The sequence below is a fragment of the Charadrius vociferus genome, unplaced genomic scaffold (genome assembly GCF_000708025.1).
Source record: "Charadrius vociferus isolate BGI_N301 unplaced genomic scaffold, ASM70802v2 scaffold51, whole genome shotgun sequence".
NCBI lineage: Eukaryota > Metazoa > Chordata > Aves > Charadriiformes > Charadriidae > Charadrius > Charadrius vociferus.
In genome coordinates this window covers 3,787,812-3,812,317 of record NW_009646939.1, presented here as the reverse complement: position 1 = coordinate 3,812,317, position 24,506 = coordinate 3,787,812, and the positions used below count along the sequence as shown (strand labels likewise).

At 40.1% G+C, this 24,506-nt stretch overlaps 1 protein-coding gene across 1 annotated transcript in view; it reads left to right on the top strand.

Annotated features, from left to right (window-relative positions):
* Positions 1-432: 432 nt before the first annotated feature.
* Positions 433-24,506, top strand: part of GLB1 (galactosidase, beta 1) — a 34,012-nt gene continuing 9,938 nt past the window's right edge. Inside the window, exons 1-13 of the mRNA XM_009895032.1 lie at positions 433-456; positions 1,412-1,581; positions 7,069-7,219; positions 7,522-7,582; positions 8,413-8,507; positions 9,749-9,929; positions 11,541-11,599; positions 12,481-12,602; positions 12,698-12,738; positions 13,213-13,325; positions 16,348-16,422; positions 22,135-22,224; positions 24,174-24,287. Of these exons, the coding sequence (XP_009893334.1) occupies positions 433-456; positions 1,412-1,581; positions 7,069-7,219; positions 7,522-7,582; positions 8,413-8,507; positions 9,749-9,929; positions 11,541-11,599; positions 12,481-12,602; positions 12,698-12,738; positions 13,213-13,325; positions 16,348-16,422; positions 22,135-22,224; positions 24,174-24,287 (1,296 nt within the window). The remainder of the gene's footprint in view (positions 457-1,411; positions 1,582-7,068; positions 7,220-7,521; positions 7,583-8,412; positions 8,508-9,748; positions 9,930-11,540; positions 11,600-12,480; positions 12,603-12,697; positions 12,739-13,212; positions 13,326-16,347; positions 16,423-22,134; positions 22,225-24,173; positions 24,288-24,506) is intronic.

Genomic DNA, 24,506 nt, shown 5'->3' with positions numbered 1-24,506 from the left:
CAGATGGTGGATGGCTCTTGTGTAGTGGGGGTCATCTGGGGTTGTATGGTGGTCTACGTCTGTCTTACCTTTCTAATTTCATCGCTTTTGTTTCATGGAATCAATTTCCTAACTACTATGCCCCATTCTCGATACGGGGCAGGCCAAGGCTCACCTTTTCAAGAAAAAGGCCAATGTCCTTCAGCATCTTTTAGTTTATGCTATTAAAAGGTGTGTTTCATTTGGACTAGTGTAATATCCAATGAATCGTGAGGTTTGTTTGGTTGACTTCTGACTTTATTTTCTGACAGGTATGGAGAAATAACTGATTACAATTTCTGACTGGGGATATTACTTCATAAGATCTTTTATTGAAGGTTTAGGTGTTCGTTTTTTTTTTTTTTATGTGCTCAGTAATGAATCTAATAAAATGCAAATACAAAGTCCTAAAACATGAAGACAGCCACCTGTTTAGTGGTATGTGGAGGAGAAAAGTAGTGCAGGTGACAGGGATGCGAAAGATACTGAGAGATGTAGGATGTTAAGGTTTGCTAAAAAAATTCAAAGTTAAAGGTTCTTAAAGGCATAGGACAAGGCACTTAAAAAAATAATCTTCTGTTTTTCTTGTTTTTTAATGAGCAAAAGAAGTACTGCTGTTGGTCATAGTAGTTTAAATCTTACTAAGATCATAGGCTCACTTGAGAGTAATCCCATGCTCTTGAAGTTAAGGTGTTTTTCCTATGGCTAGGAAGTACATGTTCTTATTCTCAATTTGCCTGCTTCTTTTTTTACAGTTCACTGGAAAACTATTGAAAGTAGGACTTTCTTCAAAAATGACTAATCTTTAGTGACTTACATAAATGTATGCAGTTTCCCAGACTGATCAATCAAACAGTTTTATACTTACTAAGCTTTCAAACCTGCATGTATTAGTGCCCTGGAGCATTTCGAATGAGAGCTTTTGAGAGCAAATACCACAACTGGCTTTTGCTTCTAGACTTGACTGTGATGTTAAGTTTAGTAATTTGAAGCATTGAGTGCAAAGCATTGGTGCTCATCAAATCTCCCCTAACTAATTCCTCGTCATTTGCACTGGTGTAGTAAGCATCTGCAACATGTATAACTGTAGAAAGATGGTACTATATACTCGTTAAAAGTGGAGAATGCGTGTGGCATATATTGGTGTAGTAGTGAATCCTGTCATTGCTGAGTGGTTGGCAGATAGATGTATTATAGTCCTTTGGTGTGTTAGGCTCAGGTGGGCTATGTGTAGCTAGGGCAGAGCCATTCACCATCACTTATTTTAACACCATTGTACCTTCCATTGTGGACAACCCACAGGTGTTGTGTAGACTGTTCTCCATGTCTTTCAAGGCAGAAAAAGATTATATTGTGTATTTTTCTTTATTTTATTTTTTTATTTTGTACACAGAGTATACCCCAGAGGAGTTTTGGGATTGATTATGACTGTGGCTGCTTTGTCAAGGATGGGAAACCTTTCCGTTACATCTCAGGTAGCATTCACTACTCACGGGTGCCCCAGTATTACTGGAAAGACCGTTTGTTGAAGATGAAGATGGCAGGACTTGATGCCATCCAAACGTAAGTAGCTGTTGACTTTCAAAGGGATTTCTAGTCCTGGGAGATGTGTGAGAAGTAGTTAAGTGGAATGCTAGCATTGGTTTATTAATTTTTAACTAATAGGTGAGAAGGCTGTGGAGAAGTGAATGGTGGTACAGGATGACCTCTAACAGCACAGACTGGGACAACTGGGCAGGTTATAGCTAACAGTGCACTTTGCTGCTGCAAAGCAATGCCTCTTGCTTCACATCCAGGAGTGCAAATGTAACCTGGAATAAATTGTTGGACTGTGAACTTTGGCAACTAAGGAACAGTTGTATGTGCCCTGCCCCTGCCAAAGGCATTGTAATCTCTGGTCAAAAGGCAGACGAGGTGAGAGGGGACAATAACCTCTTGATACAGTCTAGGTTGTATCACCTTGGTGCCTTTAAAATATTGGCAAATGCTGCAATAATATTTAAAGCAATTTTACCAGGGGTGTTTAAATTCAGAAAAACGGTGGGGAAGTAGGTGTACTTCTTTCAAAAAACAACAAAAACAAAAAAGACAGTTTAAATAGCTTTCAGTTGGGTGTACCAAACCTTTAGTCCATCCTTCTTGTCTTGCCTACCTGGTTGTGTACTTATGACAACAGGTGAAGCACAGATTAAAAAAAAAAAATGCAGCTTACTCTTACTTTTGCCAAAGTTTCCTTGACAAGGCAAGAGGAGTGGTAGAAAGGTGTAAGGCACAGTCTTTTCAAGTAGTGGTTGTAACTCCCAAATGTTTTTGTTTTTCTTTCCTAAATCATTACAAGGCTTAGAGCTTCTCTTTGAAAGAGCTTGCTTGTGTGCTGTGGACTGCCAGACAGCAGTGGTTCTGGCAGCACAGAGCCTGTAGGCGAGGGCACTTTCCTCAGTGGGAGTGTTGCACCATCTCTCCTTCCCCTCCCTTGAAATCTTTGTTTTGTTTGACCTGCAAGTTGCAGGGTTGCCTTGTGCGCTTGAGGAAGTGATTAGTAAGGGCTACTACGTGAAGAACAGATGGCAGGGAAAGAAAAGTTGCTTATCCCCCCCCCAAATTTAGGGTTCACTGTTTTTTTTGGATGTCTTAAAACTCTTCCTTGTGTTGTAATGTAGTGACTTTTTGGTGGGTGTGTTTTGTTGTTTTCTAATAAAGCAAGCAACTTTTATCTTCCTTCACATAAGAACAATGGGATTAAGTAACACACTTGCTCAGGACAGAGTTGCTGGAATTGCCCAGGTAATTATTTTTTGCTGCAATATAAGTAATCTGAAGTGGACCTGAAAATTATACCTTTTGATGTCTGGCTTGAAGATCAGCCTCGGTCCTGACAGTGGCTCAGTGACTCCTCTGATCTGTAGTGTCTCATACTTCCCTTATGTCTCCTGATTTATTTTCCTCCTCCTCCCAACACACATATCTTCAGTGCCCTCTGTTAATTTCCAGCTTTTTCAAGCAGTCCCTTCCTTTTTTCTTTGATTGCCTGTTCGTGTCTCTGCTGCATCAGTGATCTTTTGAGATAGGAATCTTTTCTTTCCCATTCCCCCCATCATTGTTGTTTAATGGCAAAATTGTTGCAGGGCTGGGGTTTAGGGTTGGTTGGTTGGTTTGGGGTTTTTTTTTTTGTTTGTTTGTTTTTTCCCCTGTTACTTCCTTCTTCCTTTGTGGTTTCCTAGCAAGTTTTTTTTTCCTTCTTTATTTTCTTTTTTTTCCACTTGTTGAGATCACTTACTCTGTGCTTTACTGTTTTGCATTAGTGTCCTTCAGCTGTGCAGGAAGGAGTGGAGATTGTCTTGTATTGCTGGTGTCAACTGGTCTCTGTTGGTCTTGGGAGAGCTGTTTCTGTTTCGGCACGGAAGGTGCAGTACAGGTAGCAAGTGTTGCCCTGTGGTTATGTGACCTATGGCATTAGGTGTTGTTGCTGGATCGCTGATGGCGGATAACAGGTTATTTACAACCTCCTTTTCTTTTTGTGGAGCAGGCTGGGGTTCTTTAACTTTCTCCTCCATCATTGCTTACCTTTGGATTTTTCCTACTATGGTGAAAGATAGCTCCTAAATGTGTATCTTATAAGGAGAAAGTGCCACTGTGTCTTGCATTTACTACAAGGATCAAATCCATGCATCTTTCCATTTGACACTGATCTCTCTCTCTCTCTGGATGCTAAAAAACCAACCAACCAAAAAACGCAAACCACCCACCAAAACCCTTTCGTTTTTCTTTGAAGTTTGCAGATAATCAAGTTTACTGCTGTTGATTATTTGGGATAAAGCAATAAATTTTCATGTTACCCCAAACAACTCTGCTATGATTTTTGTGTGGTTTTGGTAAAAATGGAAATTGGTCTAGATGATTATTTAGTTGTGTTTTTGTTTTCTCTTCTTCTGCCTACTCTTTCCTGGATTAGTAAAACTATTAGCAAGGGACTGAGATACCAGTTGTGTGAAGTTGTTCTGGAATGGGCAGCAGCATTGCTAGATCTTCTGGCAGAATGTGGTAGTCAGACTGCCAGTCTTCGGGCCACTTCTGAATACTGTGATTTTGCTGCTTAGGGTTTTTCCCATAAGAAGGGAAGGGTCTTGCTGTAATTTGAGGCTTACCCACTTCAAGGGAAACCGGATCCTTTTATTACAGGATTGTCCTCATAAATACCTTGTGGTCAAAGCAAGCCAGACCTGCTGTCCTTCCTATTCTCTGCAGCTTTGTTTCCAAAATAACTTGCTATGCCTTGAGGCATCATTCAGCTAATCGCTGACTCAGTAGCTCACCTGGGACTCTTGAATGGGTGAAGTCAGTATATGTATATAACCATCTGCACCTGGAAACCTAGAATCATGTAGGTTGGAAAAGACCTTTAAGATCATAGAGTCCAACTGTTAACCTCGCACTGCCAAGTCCACCGCTAAACTGTGTCCCGAAGCACCACATCTACAGGTCTTTGAAATCCCTCCAGGGATCGTGACTCAACCACTTCCCTGGGCAGCCTGTTCCAATGCTTGACAACCCATTTGGTGAAGAAATTTTTCCTAATATCCAATCTAAACCTCCGCTGGTGCAACTTGAGGCCATGTCCTCTTGTCCTGTCACTTGTTACTTGGGAGAAGACACTGACACTCACCTTGCTACAACCTCCTTGCAGGAAGTTGTGGAGAGTGATAAGGTCTGCCCTGAGCCTCCTTGTCTCCAGGCTAAACAACCCCAGTTCCCGCAGCTGCACTTGTGCTCTAGACCCTTTACCAGCTTAGGTGCTCTTCTTTGGATGTGCTCCACTACCTCCATGTCTTTTTTGAGGGGCCAAAACTGAACACAGTATGCGAGGTGCAACCTCACCATGCATTTTAATACATGATGTTCCACGTGTCTGAGCTCTAGGAAAGATCACCATGTACTTTCACGTACAAGCTATACTGATATGTGAGTATTACAACTAAAGCAACACTTGAAAGATATAATCAAGAATGTCTTTAAAATTACAAAATGTTTCACTAAAAACATCTTAAGCAATAAGAGAATATGAGAAAACAGGTGACAGGAAGCTTGATTTTACATTAAAGCTTAAAATATCAAGGCCTAAATATTCCAAAGAGCAAGTTGAAATTTGATGTCGTTGGTGTGACTTCCCAGAAGATGGTGGAGCTCCACTCCTGACCTCCGCGGGTCAGGTAGCACGTAGAGGCATCTGGTCACATAAGGGTAATTATGGTTTGTTTTTTTTTTCAGTTCCTGCGCGGTGTCTGCCAACTAGAAACGAATGCTATCAAAGACATCTGGAAAGTACTGAAACTTCGTGGTTTCTTTAGGGTTTTTTGGCATGGATGAGATAAACAATTAACCACTAGATGGAGCTAACTATTTACAGGATTTATAGATCAGAGGAGAACCTTCCTGGAAGAATCGGCAGTTACCTTACAGGCTTAGAGAGAGTTAAAGAATTTTGGGCGTTTTATTTGTTTTACTGTATTTGTTGACTAACGAGCAGAAAACTGTAAACCTGTAGAATCTCCCCTTAAGAAACAGCTGCTGTTTAGAATCTCTATTAATTAAAAAATAAGCATAATTTATTTTTTCTAAAGACTCATGCATGTGTAATTTAACTAGCATGTATAAAATGGTGCTCTATTATTTATTAAATTAGTACAAGCTATTGAATGTTACACTATTTAAAAAAAACCCACCTATGGTATTAAAGAGAATTATCCTGCACATTAAGGTAGTTAAAGTGGGGGTTTTGCCTGTTGACATCTCTGAAATAGCAGAGGAAAACTCTGACTTTTAAGGAGAAGGAAGGTTATAAGATAAAGCTTAGAAATTGCATGTAAATGGAGAGTAAATGCTATTACTCAAATACAGAAATACCACGTTTCAAGTTTGAAAAAGGAAAGTAGCATTCCTTTATAAAGGCATTATTTTGTAGCTAAAGCAGTACAGCATTAACAACTGATTATAAATTTGTACAATGATATATAGGAATTATACTTGCTAATAATAAGAATTTCAAAGTAAAATGATTAAATTTGAGGTCATTGGGAGCTGTAGAAAATATACTGGGGGATTAAAGTGTGTTAGTAACAATTGTTAGACCAGTGTTTAAAATACATTTGTATCATGATTCATTCTGTAAGAAAACATTTCACATATTATTTTTTTTTTCTTCACTTTCTTCCCTTCTCTGCTAAAAACTGCTTTTTTCCCAGCCTTGTGGGGAAGCATGGGACATCAATTAAAACTGTTTCTGGAAGAATTTTTCTGTCTTCTTCCATCTTGAGCATAATGGAGCTGGAGATACCCTTTTGTCCTCACCTCAGGCACTATTAAGTGTGTTTAGACCTTCAGACTTGCTTCTAGAACAAGTTCATAAAACTCTCCAATGAGTATATTTTTATAATTAACAGGCTAAAAGGCGTAGTTAAATTGAAGCTAGAATGTTTTTGTCGTATTTAACCTGTAGTTTACTTACCAGTTATAAATAAGGTGCTCGATAGCCTAAAGAGAAAGGAGTATAAGCATTTGTTGCTGAATATAAGCAGTTTCTGTAGTAGTATTTTAAGCAGTGAGAAACTGTTACGAAGTTAGTATCTGGTCATCTTTCTTTAGCACACACAGGTGCAGCTCTCTGCTAGAAGCATTTTTCAGTGAATGAGTTGGTACGTCAACATGCCTGTTAATTCCTCCCAGAAAAAGCTTTGTCTCTTACTGCAGTGTCATATTGGTGATTCATAGTTAGATGGTACTTTTCTTGGCACTACCAAAACCTGTTCTTGCTTTGATATGGACTACTGCAGACATACTGCAAAGTACTAAGCTTTATTTCAGTAATTATTTCAACACCTTCTACCATATGAAGTACCTCAAAGAAGAAAGGCTCTACTGTAACTCTTATATTTTACTAATCTGAAGACCAGTTCAGCGTTACAGCTCTCTGGTGTGTGTAGTGCAAACAGTTGTTATTTGGAGTTCTGGTTTAGTCTCAGTTTTCTAATGGAAGGTGATCTTCTCTCTTCGTAGGTATGTGCCGTGGAACTACCACGAGCCCCAGCTGGGCGTTTATGATTTTTCTGGTGACAAAGACCTCGAGTATTTCCTGCAGCTTGCTAATGACACTGGTTTGCTGGTTATCCTGAGAGCTGGACCTTACATCTGTGCAGAATGGGACATGGTACAGCCTTTTTTAACAGTTATCTCGTTTCTAGGGTAAATCTAATACAAATGTTTGTGTCTTAAAGTAGACAAACATACTTGGTGTATCCTTGGACAAGACTCTTGGTTTAGCATATTAAAATCCATGCATCCTAAGTGACTTATTACAATGCAAGTTTACTTTGTATTTGTTTTTTCATTGGGAATTATTACTTGTAGAAAAATCAATCTTCAGATCTCAGTATATGTTTTGATAAAAAGTTAAATTCTTCTTAGATTTCCTAAAAATGGTCACCAAAGTGATTCCCTTTCTTTTCCCAGGGTGGTCTTCCTGCATGGCTGTTGGAGAAGAAATCTATTGTTCTCAGGTCTTCTGATTCAGGTAGAGGCATCAAAAAGGGCTAGCAAAAATACACTTTAGCAGCAACGCTACTTGCTGTTTGAGGCCATTACTGGATGATTCATATTTCAGCTTAAGTTATTTTGTAAGTAACATCTTCAGTACTTTTAATAAGCAGCATGCATTCAGGAAGTATATAGAATAAACAAAGTAGGGTAGAAAGTTTCCAAAGTATTGTCAAGTTTCATGAAAATTGATGCCAAGAGAGAAATCATTGACACCATTGAGGAAAAAAACAGGTAGCCCTGAGCTTTGAGTTTTTCGATTTTGCAATGGCCAACTGGCCACTGTCATGAGGCTCCTTCCTGGCTGGTCAGTGTGCCCATAATTCCAGAACTAGTTGCAGCATTCTTAGATTCTCCCTGGTCATGGACCAGTCATGGAGGGATAAGATGAGACAAAAGATTAATGTGGTTATTGGAGTGTTTATTAGGAGACAAAGATATATATCTGACTTCAGTTCTGCTTCTGCTTATTGTGGGATAAATTATCTATTTAAAAAAAATAGTATATATAGCAACATTCGGATTTGTATTCCTGTTGAAGTGTGTTAGGACAACCTGTGTGAGACATATTGAAGTCTCTCTGGTGATTTTCAAAGCTCATCAGAATTTAAATGTTTTATTTTTTAGTAAACTGTACTGGAAGCTGATGTTTATGAACAAGTATAAGAGCACATCAGTTCATTAAATGCTGTTCTGTTATACTCTACATATTTAGAACACTAGGTAAAATCTACCCATATATAATTTAAAACAAAAACTAGAAAAAAGCAGAAAAGTTGTGAAACTTTTGTACTTTGTGTATCGCAGATTACCTGGCAGCAGTAGAGAAATGGATGGGTGTCCTTTTGCCAAAGATGAGGCCTCACCTCTATCACAACGGAGGTCCAATCATCATGGTGCAGGTAACTTCCTAAAAATCAAATGAACCCAAGCAGCATGGATGCTTATATTGCTCTTGCAGATGCTCCATGGGTGGTGGGTGGTAATGTCACAGGTATTCCTTAACGGTTTCAGGTAGCTGAAAGGTTTATCCTAAAGAACAGAATGCACTGTTCCCAGCATTCAGAGAGCACTCATCTGCTCCATTAAAATTGTTTCCCACAACTATAGAAAGCAATAGAAGAAGCTTGTGGAGCTTTTTAGATCTGAATTTCATACCAGTTCTCACGTAAAGCCAAAATACATTACAATTACCTGAAACTCTCTGACATGAAAAAGAAGAATAAGGATACCGGAAGATAAAAGCAAAAGTCTAAAACTTGTGACAAAACCAGTTTCAAATTTAGGCTTTTGAGTTCTTAGCACCTAACTTAAGCTGTAAATGTTTCAGGACACAATGTTGCATGTTCATGGTGCGTAGCTTCTCTCTTAAACTCCTTCTAGATGTGCAATGGTGATTGTTCCATATTCTTAGTATTTTTTTAAACTCTCTGGTTGGCACAGGATGGGATAGGAGACCTTTCTTATAATATGCCCAAGGCCATTGTTCTTGAACAATGTATTATGTCTATTGAGAAAAAAGTACTAGGCAAAATTATGCCTTGGCAGAAATAAGATGCTTATAACAGGATTTTCAGAAATAACCTTCAGGTGTGCATGGCATTGGATCTGGAGCTTGAAAGTCCATCCCCTTGGGAAAAGGGCAAGATGCATACCTCTCAGCAGTAGCAGGGTTGTCCTTCTCCCCTCAGTCCTTTGAGTGCGTTGCAGGGCTTTGCTGTTCATGTGAGCTCCTTGTAGGTGCCTCTGTTCTGGAAGTCTAATTTTGCCATACTTTTGATCATGTCACAACTTGTTCTATGGTTTTGTTGTTCTGCTTGGGAGGTGGGTCATAGCTCTCCATTTTTCATAAAGACTGTTTTGATCACTTGCTAAGTAGCTAGGGTAAAGTTTTTTATACGAAGGGTGATTTTGTAGAAAAATGACTTATCTCTACACAATGATTACTCCACTGTAAGATATAGGTGAGAGGAATGAGTGCTCAGAAGCGTTGTCTTCTGTTACTCCTCAGGTCTGGAGTTAAAATGACATTTTCAGCATGGCCATCAAAGGAAGAGGATGGTTGGATTTGGGCTTTCCATTTTTGTTATTAGATGCTGACTGAAATTGGCTACTGCTTTACTGACTTGCTTTTACTGTGCAGGTAGAGAATGAGTATGGAAGCTACTTTGCTTGTGACTACGACTATCTGCGTTCCCTTCTGAAGCTCTTTCGCCAGCACCTTGGGGATGAAGTGGTGCTGTTCACAACTGATGGTGCAAGCCAGTTTCACTTGAGATGTGGAGCTCTTCAGGGTCTTTATGCAACAGTGGACTTTGCCCCAGGTTGGAGACTGTGGTTTGTTACCACAAAAATCTGTTGTGTGTGTGTTTGTGGCAGAACAAACTAACTTGACTGCTTGACAAACCTGACAGCTTTGTTTAAATGGGTTAATAGAATCATAGAATATCTCAAGTTGGAAGGGACCCGTAAGGATTATCGAGTCAATTCCCTGGCATTTATGTATATTTGATATACTGTTAAATGTACAAGAATCACCCACAAGTACCCAGTTAGAGAGTCATAATCATTTCCTTGCATCATGAAATCATGATGGGACCTGGAGATGGACTTCTTACAAGGGCATGTAGTGGTAGGACGGGGGGTAGTGGCTTCAAAGTGGGAGAGGGTCGATTTAGAATAGATATAAGGAAGAAGTTTTTCGCTGTGAGGGTGGTGAGGCACTGGAACAGGTTTCCGAGGGAAGTTGTGGAGGCCCCATCCCTGGAAGTGTTCAAGGCCAGGTTGGATGGGGCTTTGAGCAACCTGGTCTAGTGGGAGGTGTCCCTGCCCATGGCAGGAGGGTTGGAACTAGGGGATCTTTAAGGTACCTTCCAACCTAAACCATTCTATGATTTTTATGATAAACAATTTACACTGCTCATAGGGCATATCTCTGAAAAGTTAGCAGTAATAGTTGGCATTGATTCTATTGATTATTTTTAATTTGTTTTTAAATAGATATTTTTTTATGCTGGGTTCTTTTTGTTGTTGTTGGTTTTGGTTTGTTTTCTCAATGCCTTCTATCCCAGAATCCAGCCCTCATAGTTTCATTTATTTTTAAGTCAGTGGTTACTGGGGAAAAAAAATTACTGCTGAAGATCATCACACATGAAATGTGATGAAATGTGCACACTGCCACAATTTGCTGTGATACAGGCCTGAAGAATGTCGAAGCAACCACAGTGCCCAGAAAGTGTTCTTTTGCTAGAAGAGGAGAGTTGATGATGTAAATGTTCATATACTGCACAGACTGCGCAAAATAGGCTTAAGGCACAAGAAACAAACTCCAAGACAGATCTTTCCGTGTTTTTTTATGTGTGGCCTCTTTTGTACGATATTCTCTCCACATTCAAAGATGGGTGCTTAGCAGGAATCTGTTTTCTTACAAGTAGGTTGAAATTGTGAACTCCTTCATGTGTCTCATTTACAAGATGGTGAGCTACTCATCGAAGTAGTTACTTCCAGTCCCTATGGCTTGAGCCACTAGGAGTGATCAGAAGTGAAACTTCTCTTTAGAGATTGCCTGGCATCTGTTTTTCCCCATAGTCCTGATACCGCAACCCTAGGCCTATAGTTTCCAATGACCAAGTAGCGATTCCCACCCATCTTGAACTTCTTGGTGCCAGGATGTCATTCCTGAGAAAATCTGGTCAGAAGATGTATCTTAGTAGACATACATGCATGAATGCATACGTGTACATATATATTTTAAATAAGTTCTGCAGCTTAAACACTGAAATGAAAGGTATTGATTCCTGTGTTTTCTGAAGTAACTTTATTGTCTGGATTTTTGCTAGGTGTTGGAAGGAAGGTTAAGACAGCTATTTCAGTAAAATGAAGGACTGAAAAAGTCATGGATGTCGCAACTCAGTTTTATTTCTGTTTGCTTGTAGGTGGCAATGTCACAGCAGCATTCTTAGCTCAAAGGAGCAGTGAACCTACAGGCCCTTTGGTATGTCTTTTCACTTAAATTTCTTGTATTATTCTTAATCTTGCAGTGGTTAGTAAGAGACAAGTTGACAACAGTGTGTTGGACAGTTTTAGGGACACGTTTACGAAGACATAATTTCCAAGTCAGTCAGAAAAACTGAACAGAGGAGCTTCTGTGTGCGTTTGTCAAATCCATGTTAACTGCTGTTCTGCAAATACTATTTTAGTCTCCAAAGGTATTGATTTTGTTTCAGTATTTTTCCTTGCTAAGACAAATGTTTACAAAGCAGCGGAAACAGTAAGTATGATTAGATGAGTTAGTGAGGTACATGTGTGGGTGGAAGTTAAAAGCAAAATTAAAAGGGCAGGTTAGAAGTTGCTTCCTGTTTTCGGCTACCCTAGAGGTTTTACACAAGTTATAATGGGATGTGAGGTCACTGGTAGCCATTTTGACAAAGAGAGAAGGCCCATTGAGAGTACAAGATTATCTCTATGCTGTGAAATTGTTTGAGTATTTGAAAGACTTCTTTTCCATTACATCCAGTGTGCTGTTCTGCAGAGATTGGATTGGCTCCATCACTTATTTGAAATCCAAGCATCTGAAACACATTCATGTTGACAGTTTCCAAGGAAATTCATGCTCTTTGGTACTTAAACAATTATTTTCAAAGTGTCCTTATAAAATTATTGAAACAATCCTTTAATTTCTTTGACCAGTTATCTGCTGAAAAGGACTCAGCTAGTGTATACTTTGCTGTATTTATAGTAGTTTAAAAATGGCTCAAATGAGTCAAGGTGCCTTTTTTCCTTCCCTCTTACAGTTAGTAACCTTAAGTCACATTGCATTCTGTTCTTGTTCCCTCTTCATGTTTTCCCTTCCTCTTTTGCTCTTCCTCCTTTCAGGTTAATTCTGAGTTTTATACTGGATGGTTGGATCACTGGGGGCACCGTCATTCTGTTGTGCCCACACAAACTGTAGCTAAAACACTTAATGAAATCCTGGCACGTGGTGCTAACGTTAACCTGTAAGTGTGTGTTCAGTAGAGGCTAATTTTGGGGATGTTTTTTTTTCCCAATTCAGCAAAACCTGATTTAAGTGGATGGCTTTTTTCCTTTTTAGGTACATGTTTATAGGCGGAACTAACTTTGCCTATTGGAATGGTAAGAAATTATTTAAATCATACTAATGATATAGGGGAGCTGTTCGTGAATTAGGTAGTAATGTATTCTGTGAAAGAATAAGCTTTGCCTGCTTTCACATGGCAAAAGATGACTCCACTAGCTGTTCTTTGTCTATTGTCAGCATGTTGTGCTAAACCCGCATGGTATTTATCTTTGCAAAGGCTACTTCTGCTTCCCTCAGTCCTGTGAAATGGTTGAAACATGAATAAATTTGGTTCTCTTCAGAATATTTCTGAAGACTGTATAACAGAGCAGCGTGAGCTCAGAAGGGTATTGTCCTCCATCAGGAATAGTTTCTTTACGCCAAATCCGAATACCAAGGCCTACATTGAATCTAAAAATGTAGCAGAGTCTGGCTGCGATTGGAAAGAATTCTAAAAGTTGACAGCTTTGGAAAAAACAACTCTTTCACTGTTTCCATTGCTTTTTTTTTTTTTTTCTCCCCACCCTTAGGTGCTAATATGCCATATATGCCACAGCCCACTAGTTATGACTATGATGCTCCACTGAGTGAAGCGGGGGATCTGACAGAAAAATATTTTGCCTTGAGGGAAGTCATTGGTATGGTGAGTGTCCCTAGGACGTGGTTAGAATGGTTCTTTGAAACATCCCTGGTGTACTGCAAACTCTGTCGCTCTTGTGCTGGTGTAAGTTACTTGTGAATTTGCTATTTTCTGCAGGTAAGGGAAGTGAATTAGAACAAGGCGATTAGGCCAACCTAAGTGCTTGCTGTTACAAAAGATCTTGCACCTCTGTGGCTATCCTTTCTGTCCTGATGGCTCCTTCCTTCCTTTCAAAGTTGTGGATACAGGTGCAGGTCTGATACCGAAGTGATTCAGCTCTGCTTTTTTGCTCATTTTTTTTCTTTCAACTCCAGGTCAGCAAGCTGAATTGGCTTGCTCAATCAGATGAGAGCCAGTGCTGGCACAAGGGGAGCAGAGGGAGGCCGGAAGGGTTTGGCTGGGAGTAGGTGGAGGAGGAGTGAACAGAGCTTTTCCCTTGCAGCATCGGTCAGCCATTCAGTCAGGTCAGGCTCATCACTCGATGGCAGACTGATATGCACTGCAGCTTAGCGCTTTGGCTGTCTATATCCCAAGCTTCACGTTGTGGTTTTGGGCCTCTGAGAAGGAGTGTGCTTATCCAAATGAACACATCTTGGTTTTGTGATGCCACAAACTTTAGCTAGTGGGTGAGACCAGCTTTGCCTTTGCTGTAACAACGTGCAGTGTCTCTACAAACTGGAGATTGAAGTGAAACATGGAACCTGTATCTGGATTTTGAATAGCCTTGCATTGGAGGCTGTTCAGATGAGGCTTAAAAACGGATTCCATGGGAATCCCAAGGCTCAGGCTTGTATTTGCTGTCCTGTTGCATGCCACCAACATTCCTATTCGCTAGAAGATGTTTTTTTTATGGGAGTAGATCTCCCAGACGTGTATTACACTTTTTCTGGGGTTGAGCATGGTTTTATCTCCGTACCTATGGAAGGCCTGCTGTGGATCATTTTCTTCAATTTCTCCATTACCCCTAAGCTTTCCATTGATGGGATAATTTTGATAGCCTTTCACGGAGAACCTCCTGTCTTCATGCAGCTTTTCTCACCAAAGAAATTCCTGTTTTTAAGTTGTTTTCTTCAAGGCAAGATGCCTATCTGAAATGTAAGTAGTGTTCTAGTATGGTAAGAGAGCTTGATAAGATCTGAAGTGTTCAGTATAACCTAAGGTGTGTTGGGTCATGGTACAGCTTTTTTTTTGGTGTGGTTTGTTTATCTCTTGCCTTCCATATCCATAGGATCTCAGTGCTAAGTTTTCCTGTCTCTGCTGTGGGTTCTAAACCCATAACAGTCTATCTACTCAGTTGCAGTTTGAGGTGGAGCTGATGAAAGAAAATTAAGTTGCCTGTAACTAATGGCTTTGTTCAACGTGTCGGCTGTGCTACAAGGCTAACACGTTATAATCTTCCTTTACTGTTTCCTTCAGTTAATAAATGTAATAAAGAAGAAGGGTTTCAGTGTACAGCTTCTTTCAATTGCTGATAGCATTCTCTATTTTTTAGTATTTGTGCTGAAATTTCCTACTTTTGACTAATTCTCTGGGGTGAATATAGTTTTTCTTTTATTTAAGCCTGAATATCTTGATTATTTTCAAATAGAGGAAGAAATGAACTTGTTACTGGAAATATAAATCAGGCTTTCATTAGTCTATGGTTGAGATTTGACAGGAGGCAGGAGGGCATTGGGAATTATACTGCTGGGGTCTGTTTATAAAAAAACAAACACAAAAAACAACCCCAAAACACAAAAAAACAACTAAACATAAAAAAGCCCTTGTCTTGGTGCAGAAGTGAGCTTTTGAGCATGAGTTTTATGCTGGGTATACCATCTGTGAGCCCAGCAAATCATGCCTTGTGCTAAAACTTTCAAGCTGAAATGGAAGTAAAATCCCTTAAGGAAAATGCCCTTTCAGCCCTTCACCAAATTTATTTAAAAAAATAACTAGAAGCTGCCAAAGTAAGCACTCAGACATCACTGAATGTGCAGATTAAGGTAGCCTTCATAAGGGTGGTCATTTGTGCATGTGTATTAAAATGTGGGCTTAGATTGCTTGATCATGTGAGTACCTCGTGCAGAAGTTTTTTCTCTGTAACATGCAGACAGGGCCATGTTCAGTAAATGAAAGAACAGATGGGAAGAGTGGACATTACAGGAGACAAGTAATGGCAGAAGAAGGAGAAGGGGATGGTGGCAAGGAGGGAAGAAGGTTGTAGGCTCAGAAAGGAGGAGGCTAGGGTATGGGGCAGAAAGGCACTGTCTAGACTTGCCACTGCTCAAAGGTGTCCGAGAAAGCGGTGGACATCCTTCACCCCTTCTCTCTGCTGATCTCGGGTGGTTCTTCCTAAAGATGTAGGGCAAGAAGTAAACAGAAGTGGCCCAGCAGTCAGAGTATTTCCTTGTCGTGTTTTCCTATAGTTGATTGGGCAGTTGTCTAGACCCGGACCAGAGGGGAGCTAACGATGGGACCTCGAGAGTTCATGGAGCTGTGGTCTCAAGGCCTGCTTCTCAAAGAAACCAGCCCAGTCAGTAATGGATTAGCAGGTGATGGTGGAGTATAGTAACAGTGAAAGGAAAGGCACAAGAGGCTGATAATTCCCATATGGAAGTGCTGCTAACGAAAGCTCAGGTGGAAATACAGCCCTACAGACTTGGAAAGATTAACTCAAGCTATCATGGACTCGGCAGGCGACTGCGGGAGGGTTGTAGAAGACAGCAATGCAAGCTGTAGCCACAGGAGGTCTCCAAGGGCACTGTGATTCCTTGGCAGCTCATTTGTTAGCTATGCTTTTTACCATTACCTCGAATTGAATAGTTATTAAAAATTGTTTCCCATATGTGATTGTCACATGTTTTTTCATAAAAAAAAAACCTTCCAACTTAGACTAGATGCACCTGTAATCCTTTAGCCCAGTGAGATTATCTACTTGAGCTAAAGTTCTGCTTTTGTAAGTTGTAAAGTAGAAAGTGAGAATTCAATTAAAGCGTGTTTGTATTTAAGCTTTGTGTGTTTGTTTCTTTCCTCCTTCCCTTTCTAGTATAAGCAGTTACCAGAAGGTCTGATCCCTCCGACAACACCCAAATTTGCATATGGGAAGGTTCGCTTGCAGAAGGTAAATTAACATCCGTGATATGCTGTGTATCTTTCTGTAATGCTGTATGGTTTTATTTTTGCAGAAAGTGTTCATGAGGGTGTCATGGCAGTCGCTAGATACCGTACAAAATAAAAAGGAAAACCTTGAAAGCAAACTTTCAGGAAGGAGGGAGCAGAGCTTGGGAGTTAGTGCCATGGTCCATGGTGGAAAATGAGAAAATGTATGTTATCTGGATATAAAAAGATAATATTTACAGTATGCAGTATGTGCCTAAAGTTTTACTAAACTGAAATTAATACATTATTAACAGAGCAGAATCATAAATGTCTAAGATAACTCATGTATGAGTAATGTAGCTGGGAGAGTGCTAGCCTGAGAGCTATGAGCAAAGAGTGTTTTGGTAGCTGGTGATGCTTCGGGAGTAGAAGCAAACATATCTTTTAAATACTTCTAGGTCTTTAAATTTTGAATATGGAACATTTATCAATAAGACTTTAAATTTTTTTTAAAAAGTTTCTTACAAGATTTGTGAAAATCTGTAGCTGATGAGAGAAATTAAGATAGTTTCCTGCTGAGGGAAAAGCATGCAGAACCCAGCCTCGCTATATGCTGTCTAACAACAGGGGTATAACTGGTCAGCAAATGAGTAGCTGGGGTTTGTCCATAGCACCATTGTTTTAGGACCAGTGACAATTTTCTGTGAAATACAGTTGAGAACTAGGTTCCTGCAGTGAGTGTAGGGGATGGTTTAAGGAGGGATAGAAGAGACAACAGGTATGAACTTGGCTATATTCATTCTGCTGGGCGCAGACAACTTGTTTTGAGGTGGGGGATTACTGCAGTTGGTATGCTGGATGCTGTAATTCATAATGCTTTGATTTTATAATTTGAACTTTCAGTTCGGCAGCCACCTTTCCAATCAGTGATGTATCTGATCTGTTATGTGCTGCAGCTGAAGTGTTGCAAAATTTGGTAGTGATAAGGCTTTGCAGGCGTTTTCAAGCCATCCCACTCAAGTGGTGGGCAGAAATACTGTTTGTATAGAAGTGATTCACCAGCGAACTCGAAACAGGTCTATATCGTTTTCAACAACCTTTGAGTATCTTCAGACCTTTTAGGGCAGGGGTTGCCATACGAAGTTTTGCTGGAACTGGCTTTTATTTGGTAGTGACTAATTATATACTGTTATCAGTACACCCACCACTTCTACTGCTATCATAGGTTGCCAGCGTTTGGGAGCTTGGCAGTCAGATTTTGACTCTCCCATCTTCTCATGGTTCACGGCTCTCAGATAGGGCTGTTCAATTTCACTAGAATGATAAACTTTCATGCCTTCAGGGAATGAATGCTGCAGGTTGCCTGGCCCAGATACTTGTCTTACAAAGGAGTCAGATGAATAATCTTGCTCAAATACCGCAGCTTTGGCCTGGCTGTCACACTGGGAGCCCTGTTCCTGCACATTCTCACCTTCTACACTTCCTGCTTTTTTGAGAGGAGGTGTTTTACTCTGCACACAGCAGTTTTAGGAATCCAGATGGCATGTCTAAACTGCCAGCTGTGAGGTTCATGTCATTGCCTGTACATGTACTGCCATCTGCACTGAAAGCCTCTAGAACTGTTTTCTGGGAAGAGGGCTAACTTTTGCTCTGTGAACCCACTGCTTAACTTCAGCAGCAGTTTACTCTGCTTGGTTACCCTGCAACACAGGATGAGTCTCAAATCACAGAGGGTTTGTACCATCCCAGCCAAAGCCAACTCCATCACGCATTCCAGCCCCTGCCGGGACCAGGTCCAGTCCACCTTGTTGTATGGAGAAGCCTGAATGTATTTGGGTGAATATCAGAGAGGGAATATTCTAAAAGATAAGACTTCACTTTGGTAATAGACAGCTTCCCAACTATATCGTTTGCAGTAACAGTGGTAAAATAGGTATTATCTGAGGCTTCACTGTGTAGTCGAGGTCCAGCAGTCAGTCAGCTATACAGAGCATTGAATCTACTGCAGTGAACTAAGTCCCTTGACTCTTTTGCAGAAAGGAAGAGGGAAAGGAGACTCCAGATTATTTTCAGGAGTCATATGATGTACTTCAGAGGTATGCGTAACCAGAGCAGGCTGTTCTCTGTCTTTCTTTTTGCACAAGATATTCTGTGACAATTCAGTCCTTAAATACCTGATCAGTTGCTCAGGACCTAAACTTGAGGAAGATAGATCTTTGCCCTTAGTGGGTATTGCCTGTCATATTTGCTGGTTTTTGGAGGTTTGCAAATAGGTTGCCCCAGCTGAAAATAGTTGGGGAACCCAGGCTAGTTGGGGAGGGAAAAGAAATAAAGAATAATAATAAAGAAAAGCTCCCCTGCTGTTCCCTGGTCAGTCACTTGTTCATTTTGAGCTATTGAATTATTTCAAAGAATCCTCTTGGGTGGGGAAAAAAGGTAATTTATTAAAATATGCTGGGGACACTGACATTGCTGCAGAAGACAGGAAAACGAGCAATGAGGAAAAAAATCTTACTGCATACATACAAAAGAGAAGTGTTGAAGATGAGGAACGAGGACAGGCAAAGGCAGAACAGCAATAGATAGGCTCAAGAAATGTGAGCAAAATGACAGGATTTGGGTGTTTAAAACCTAGAGTGTAGGGAGCATCCTTTCCAGAGGGAAATGTATGAGTCTTAGTGCCTGCAATGCATCTGCATGCCTGTGCAGGTTTGTGAGCAGGTGGTAGTTTCTGGTCACCACTTGGAGGGCCCTGAGGCATGCTTGGTTACAAGGAAATGTCTGCCCCAGCACTTCAGCCTGAAGACTTGTAGGTTCTGGAGTTGTATTCAGTTCTTGGGATGTGGAGATCTCAAGCAATAGCAAATAGTAGTCAACGCTGATAGGAGTTGGGGGTAGAAGGAGTTAAGCAAATGGGAGATGCTGCCAGTAGTTGATATCATTCCTGTTGGAGCTGTTTTGTTTCTTTTCATGCTTGGTCTTACACTTTGGTTTTGAAGACCTTGGTCTGGAGGATGAAAAAGTATTGCTGCTTTTTATTGGTAGTCATCTGTTGTTTTACAGGTTGAGGTTTTAAAAATTCTTGACGGTATTTGTATTAAATTTACTATGAAGTTTCTGTCATTGTACTGATTGTCCACTAAGAAGCAGGTGAACAGGAACTTGCAGCAAGAGCAGATCTTGGGTTTTGGGGTTTTTTTTTTTGTACATACCACTTCAGAGTGAAAAGCTGAACAAAAATAATCCATTGAAGTTTCAAAGAAACAAGCTTCTACCAGCCAGCCTGGTCCTTAAATGAATCATATGTGGTCAACCTGTATTCAGAAAAGAAGCCCCCTTGGTAGCAGGAACTTAAAAAAAAGTCTAACGGGTCCATGTACAAGCTGCTGATACTCAGTTCAGCAAGGGACAAAGCAGCACTCATTGCCAGCCAGTAGCTCATCCAGGTGACCGTGTGTGTTAATACTGTTTATGTTCATTTCTAATTTTGTTGTCCAACTGGGGCCAAGACTATTAATGCTCATAGGATTGTTGTTTAGTTCTATAAATCAACTCTGGCATCTGTGCAAAGATATTCATCTCTTGCTTCACAGCTGTCGTACAAGACCCAGCAGTTCAATCTCTCCTCTGTCCGCCAAGTCCTGCATATTGCTTTAACGTTACTGGCTCCCTTGGAGGAGCACGAGATAAGGAATGGAGCACATACACAGTCCAGAGCATTTGGGGAATTTTACTTTACAGAAGCTGGTTGTTATATTAGGTACAATGCTTAAACTGAAAACATAAAGAGCAAAGGGCTTTCGTGAAATTTTTGAAAGCCATCATTTCACTGACAGCCTTGCCAGGGTGAACATGCTTAACGGTAGACTAGTAAGAGTGACCCAACTTCTGGGTAGTGATGGCATTACCCTTTGTATACCTGTGGCCTCCTTTTGCTATCTTGATCCTAACTAAAGAGTTGAAATAAACTCATTTCAAAAGTCCGTTTAGATGTGTGTCTACCTGCTTGTTGTGGGTTAACCCTGGTAGACAGCTACACCCCACGCAGCTGCTTGCTCACTCTTGCCCAGTGGGATGGGGGAGAGAATCAGAAAGGTATAGGTGACAAAACTTGTGGGTTGAGATAAAGACAGTTTGATAGGTAAAGCAAAAACTGCACACACAAGTAAAGCAAAATAAGGAGTTCATTCACTGCTAACCGTCAGCAGGCAGGTGTTTAGCCATCCACAGGAAAGCAGGGCTCCATCATGTGTAATGGTTACTTGGCTAGACAAATGCCGTAACTCCCAACGTGTGCGTGTCCCCTTCTTCTTCCCCCAGCTTTATGCGCTGAGCATGATGTTATATGGTATGGCATATCCCTTTGGTCAGCTGGGGTCAGCTGTCCTGGCTATGTCCCCTCCAAACTTCTTGTGCATCCCCATCCTGCTTGCTGGTGGGGCAGGGTGAGAAGCAGAAAAGACCTTGATGCTGTGTTTCCAGCACAAATGCAAAATATAGCCCATAAAGCTGCTATGAAGAAATTTAACTCTATCCTAGCTGAAACCAGTACCATACTGAAGAAATAATTGCGTGTACATAGATGATTCATGCTGACTTCTGTCACGTACAGGATTTCATACAGTGATGTACATTTTAATATATAATTTAATATTTCAGCATTGCTGAATTTCACGTATGCTCTGCAAAAATTCAATAATTCTGTTACTGAAGTAGGCTCAGAAGTTTGTATTGCTGTGGATGCTCTTATAGTATACAGTTTTACATGATTTTAAATGCCTAATTTTTTAAATTTTTTTTTTTTTTACTCAGGCATTTGAAAGTAAATCTGCATTTGAGGAATGTTTTGAATATCTGATGTGTAATTACCACTGAACAGTGACGATACTTTTGGTGAAACAGACTGACATCTTGCATGAAAAATATGAATGCAATAGATTTTTTGAGCTTGTAAGACACTAGGCATATTAAGTGCATCTTGACTAACCCAAAATAGTGGCCTTGGAGAGGGAATTGTAGATGAGTAGAAAACTCTATGGTCGCAAAAGGAAATTGCAGATGGTAACAAAAGACAATTTAATTGTACACATGTAAGTCCTTATTCAGCAAGGTACTTATGCATGTGACTAGCCTAAACCTTGCTCTCAGTCTCACTAAAATCAGTCCAGCTACTTATATGTGACACTGAATTACAGCCTTAGGGTTTCTAAAATCATTTAAGACTAAATAGGGTAAGCTCATCCTGGATAACTCTTGATGGAACCAAATTGTATCCCTACTTAGCTCAGAAGGATTCGAGCATAACTCACTGGAAATCAGTGGTATTTTCCCTAGCCTGGTTTTAAGTATAATTGAGCAAAATTTAGATAATACAGTACTTCTGTATTAATTGTCCAGAGCAGTTGTGTTTGTTTATAGAACTTTTGTGAGGAACTCCTGGGTTAGTTCTCATTAAATAATAAAGGGTCACTTATTTTTATGAATGCATAGCAAATTTAGAACATCTGGATTTTTAAAACATTGTTCCATGTGTAGCATGTTCCTTTTAGGGCTCATAGGTCCTCTGTACTGTATTGTATCATTAATGTGTCTGTAAAGATGATGTAAGGGCTTAAGATTTCTTTGCGTTCTGGACAGATACAGCTAGCTGGCTAGGAGACTACTAGATATGCAAGCTGTTATATCTGGATTGAAATTTACTGACCTTCATTTATCTGCTTTTTCTGTGTTGCAGGTGGGCACTGTGGTGGAGGTTCTTGACACGCTGTCACCTGAAGGACCAGTGAAAAGCACTTACCCATTAACCTTTGTTCAGCTAAAGCAGGTGAGGATTACTTCAGTAGGCACTTTGCAGTAATTTTGTGAAGTTTATTTGAACAACCCTCTGTGGTATGACTCTTCTTATGTCCAGTGTCTTACACCTTATCCCAGCACAAAAGTAACAGTAATATAAAGTTGTCCAGGATATTTTGCATTGGAGGCCTTTCCATATTCTACAGTGCTCCTGTTTTGTACCTGAGGTTTTTCTCTTTCCATGAATGTAGGTATATACGCTGTCCAGGCTTTCACCTTTATCTCTCTCCTCTCTGAAATATTGATTTTTCAGGTTCTTAAGAGACTTTTTAATCCATCTTTTTACTAATTATTTTCCTTATCCTGTTTTTTTCTTTGCCTCTCCCCACCTGCTGAGAGTGAGCACGGTGGCTGAGACACTTGCTTTCACATACAAGTCAGAGGGGCTAGAGATTGGGCAATGCAATCCATTTGACACTTCTATGGGCCTCCTACTTATCTGTAGTCCTTTTCTTTTACTACATGTATGGCGAGGCAAGAGAATGCAGTGAGAGAAACCTTCAGGAGCAACTTCTTGGGAGTTGTTGCAACCCACCGTTGAGGTCACTCACCCCACTGGTTGAGATAGGAAAAATACCTTTCTCTACGTTTTCCTGTGGCTTCTGCTGATTCCCACTCTCCCCTACGTTCCTTCTCTGTCAGTCTGTGCATCAGTTTCCCTGTCAATTTTGGTGACTTTCCATATCTTCCCTCTCAGTCAAAGATCTTTCCCTTGCTGCTGAGGGACTCTGTCTTTCAGTTAAGGTTACATGGTCCTTTATAGCTTCTGTGCTGAATTTTCCAGAGACTGGAGCATGGGTGCTAATTGCCTGCAGCTAAAATAAACTGGTTGGAAGAGAATGTGGTGGTGGTAGTAGCTGCGGGAGGAAGAAGAGGAGGGAGCAGTTCAGCAGATGCCTGAAATATGCCATTAGTCAAGTAGGGGTCAAAGCTCAGATTTTTCCTTTCCAAGCCACTAATACAGAGGCATGAGAGAAGCTACGGTAATACGTTGTGGCTGGATGTAATTTCTGCTGGGCTTTTTTCTCTTGTCCTCTGGCCTTCCCACCCTTACCACTCTGCTTAAGAAAAGTCCTAGAGAGAACAGTGCAGCCAGCGGAGCTTCCTAGTATATTTTTTAATTTTTTTTTTTCCTTCGTTCCTCTCCCTGTTTTCTGGGCACCTTGTTGCAAATGTATTGCAAATAGAATAATTACAGCAGAATGGAAATGGGTTACTCTCACTTCTTCCCGCCACAGTTATGTTCTAATCCAAATCTTAAAGATAAATGGTTTTGTGGCTACTGAGTGAAAAAGACGATGCATTTTTTGACTTGTTTTTAACTTGTGTTTCACTTTATGATGAGAAAAAATCCAATGGCTACGACTTTTTTTTTTTTTTTTCCCTGATGGGGAACTTAGTGAAGAATATTCCGAGACGTTCCTGATGTAAATGAGGTAGTTTTAAAAATAGATAATATCAACTTGATGAACATGTCAGTTTATGGGCACTGGGTGACAAGCGCACTTTCAAGTTTGTTATATAAACTCAGTGATGAAGGGATTTTCCGGCTATCTTCTCATTGATTTTAATGAAGAAATAATACTATTGGTCATTAACATATATATTTTTTTTTTTATTGAGAAAATACCTTCATAGCCAAGACCCTTATCTTTTAAAGTTACGTAAATGTTCTGATGAAACATTTAAAAATGGAAACTCTGTGGAATTTACACCCATTACTTAAAGGTCAAAGTGAAGTCTAATCTGAAGCTGGTATCTGTGATAGATGCTATCTGAAGGGAATGGAAGTTAACATTTTAATCTGAGTGTGTAGGCAGGAATGTGGGATATTTCTAATTCATGACCTGAACTGAAGCTACGGAATGACTTGCTTCATTAATCTGTTTGGGTTTTTTCCCCTTTCTTTTCTTCTCTTAGTATTTTGGGTTTGTACTGTACAGAACTACACTTCCGAAAAACTGTACGGAGCCAACACAACTGTCTTCAACTTTAAACGGAGTTCATGATCGTGCCTATGTCTCTGTTGATGGGGTAAACATTGTTTGCTGGTATTCATTTCTGCTAGGAGTAGCCTTCACGAAAGTCATGCATACAGTCTGGCTTTTTGTTTTTCCTCCTTTCTCCAACTTACAAAAACAACTTTATTAGATAAACTTATTTAATTAGATGAAGGAAGTAAGGAAGTGTACAGTTGATTCATTCTAAATGTTCATATTCGTATTTCAGAAAATATGACTATTTCTTATTTCT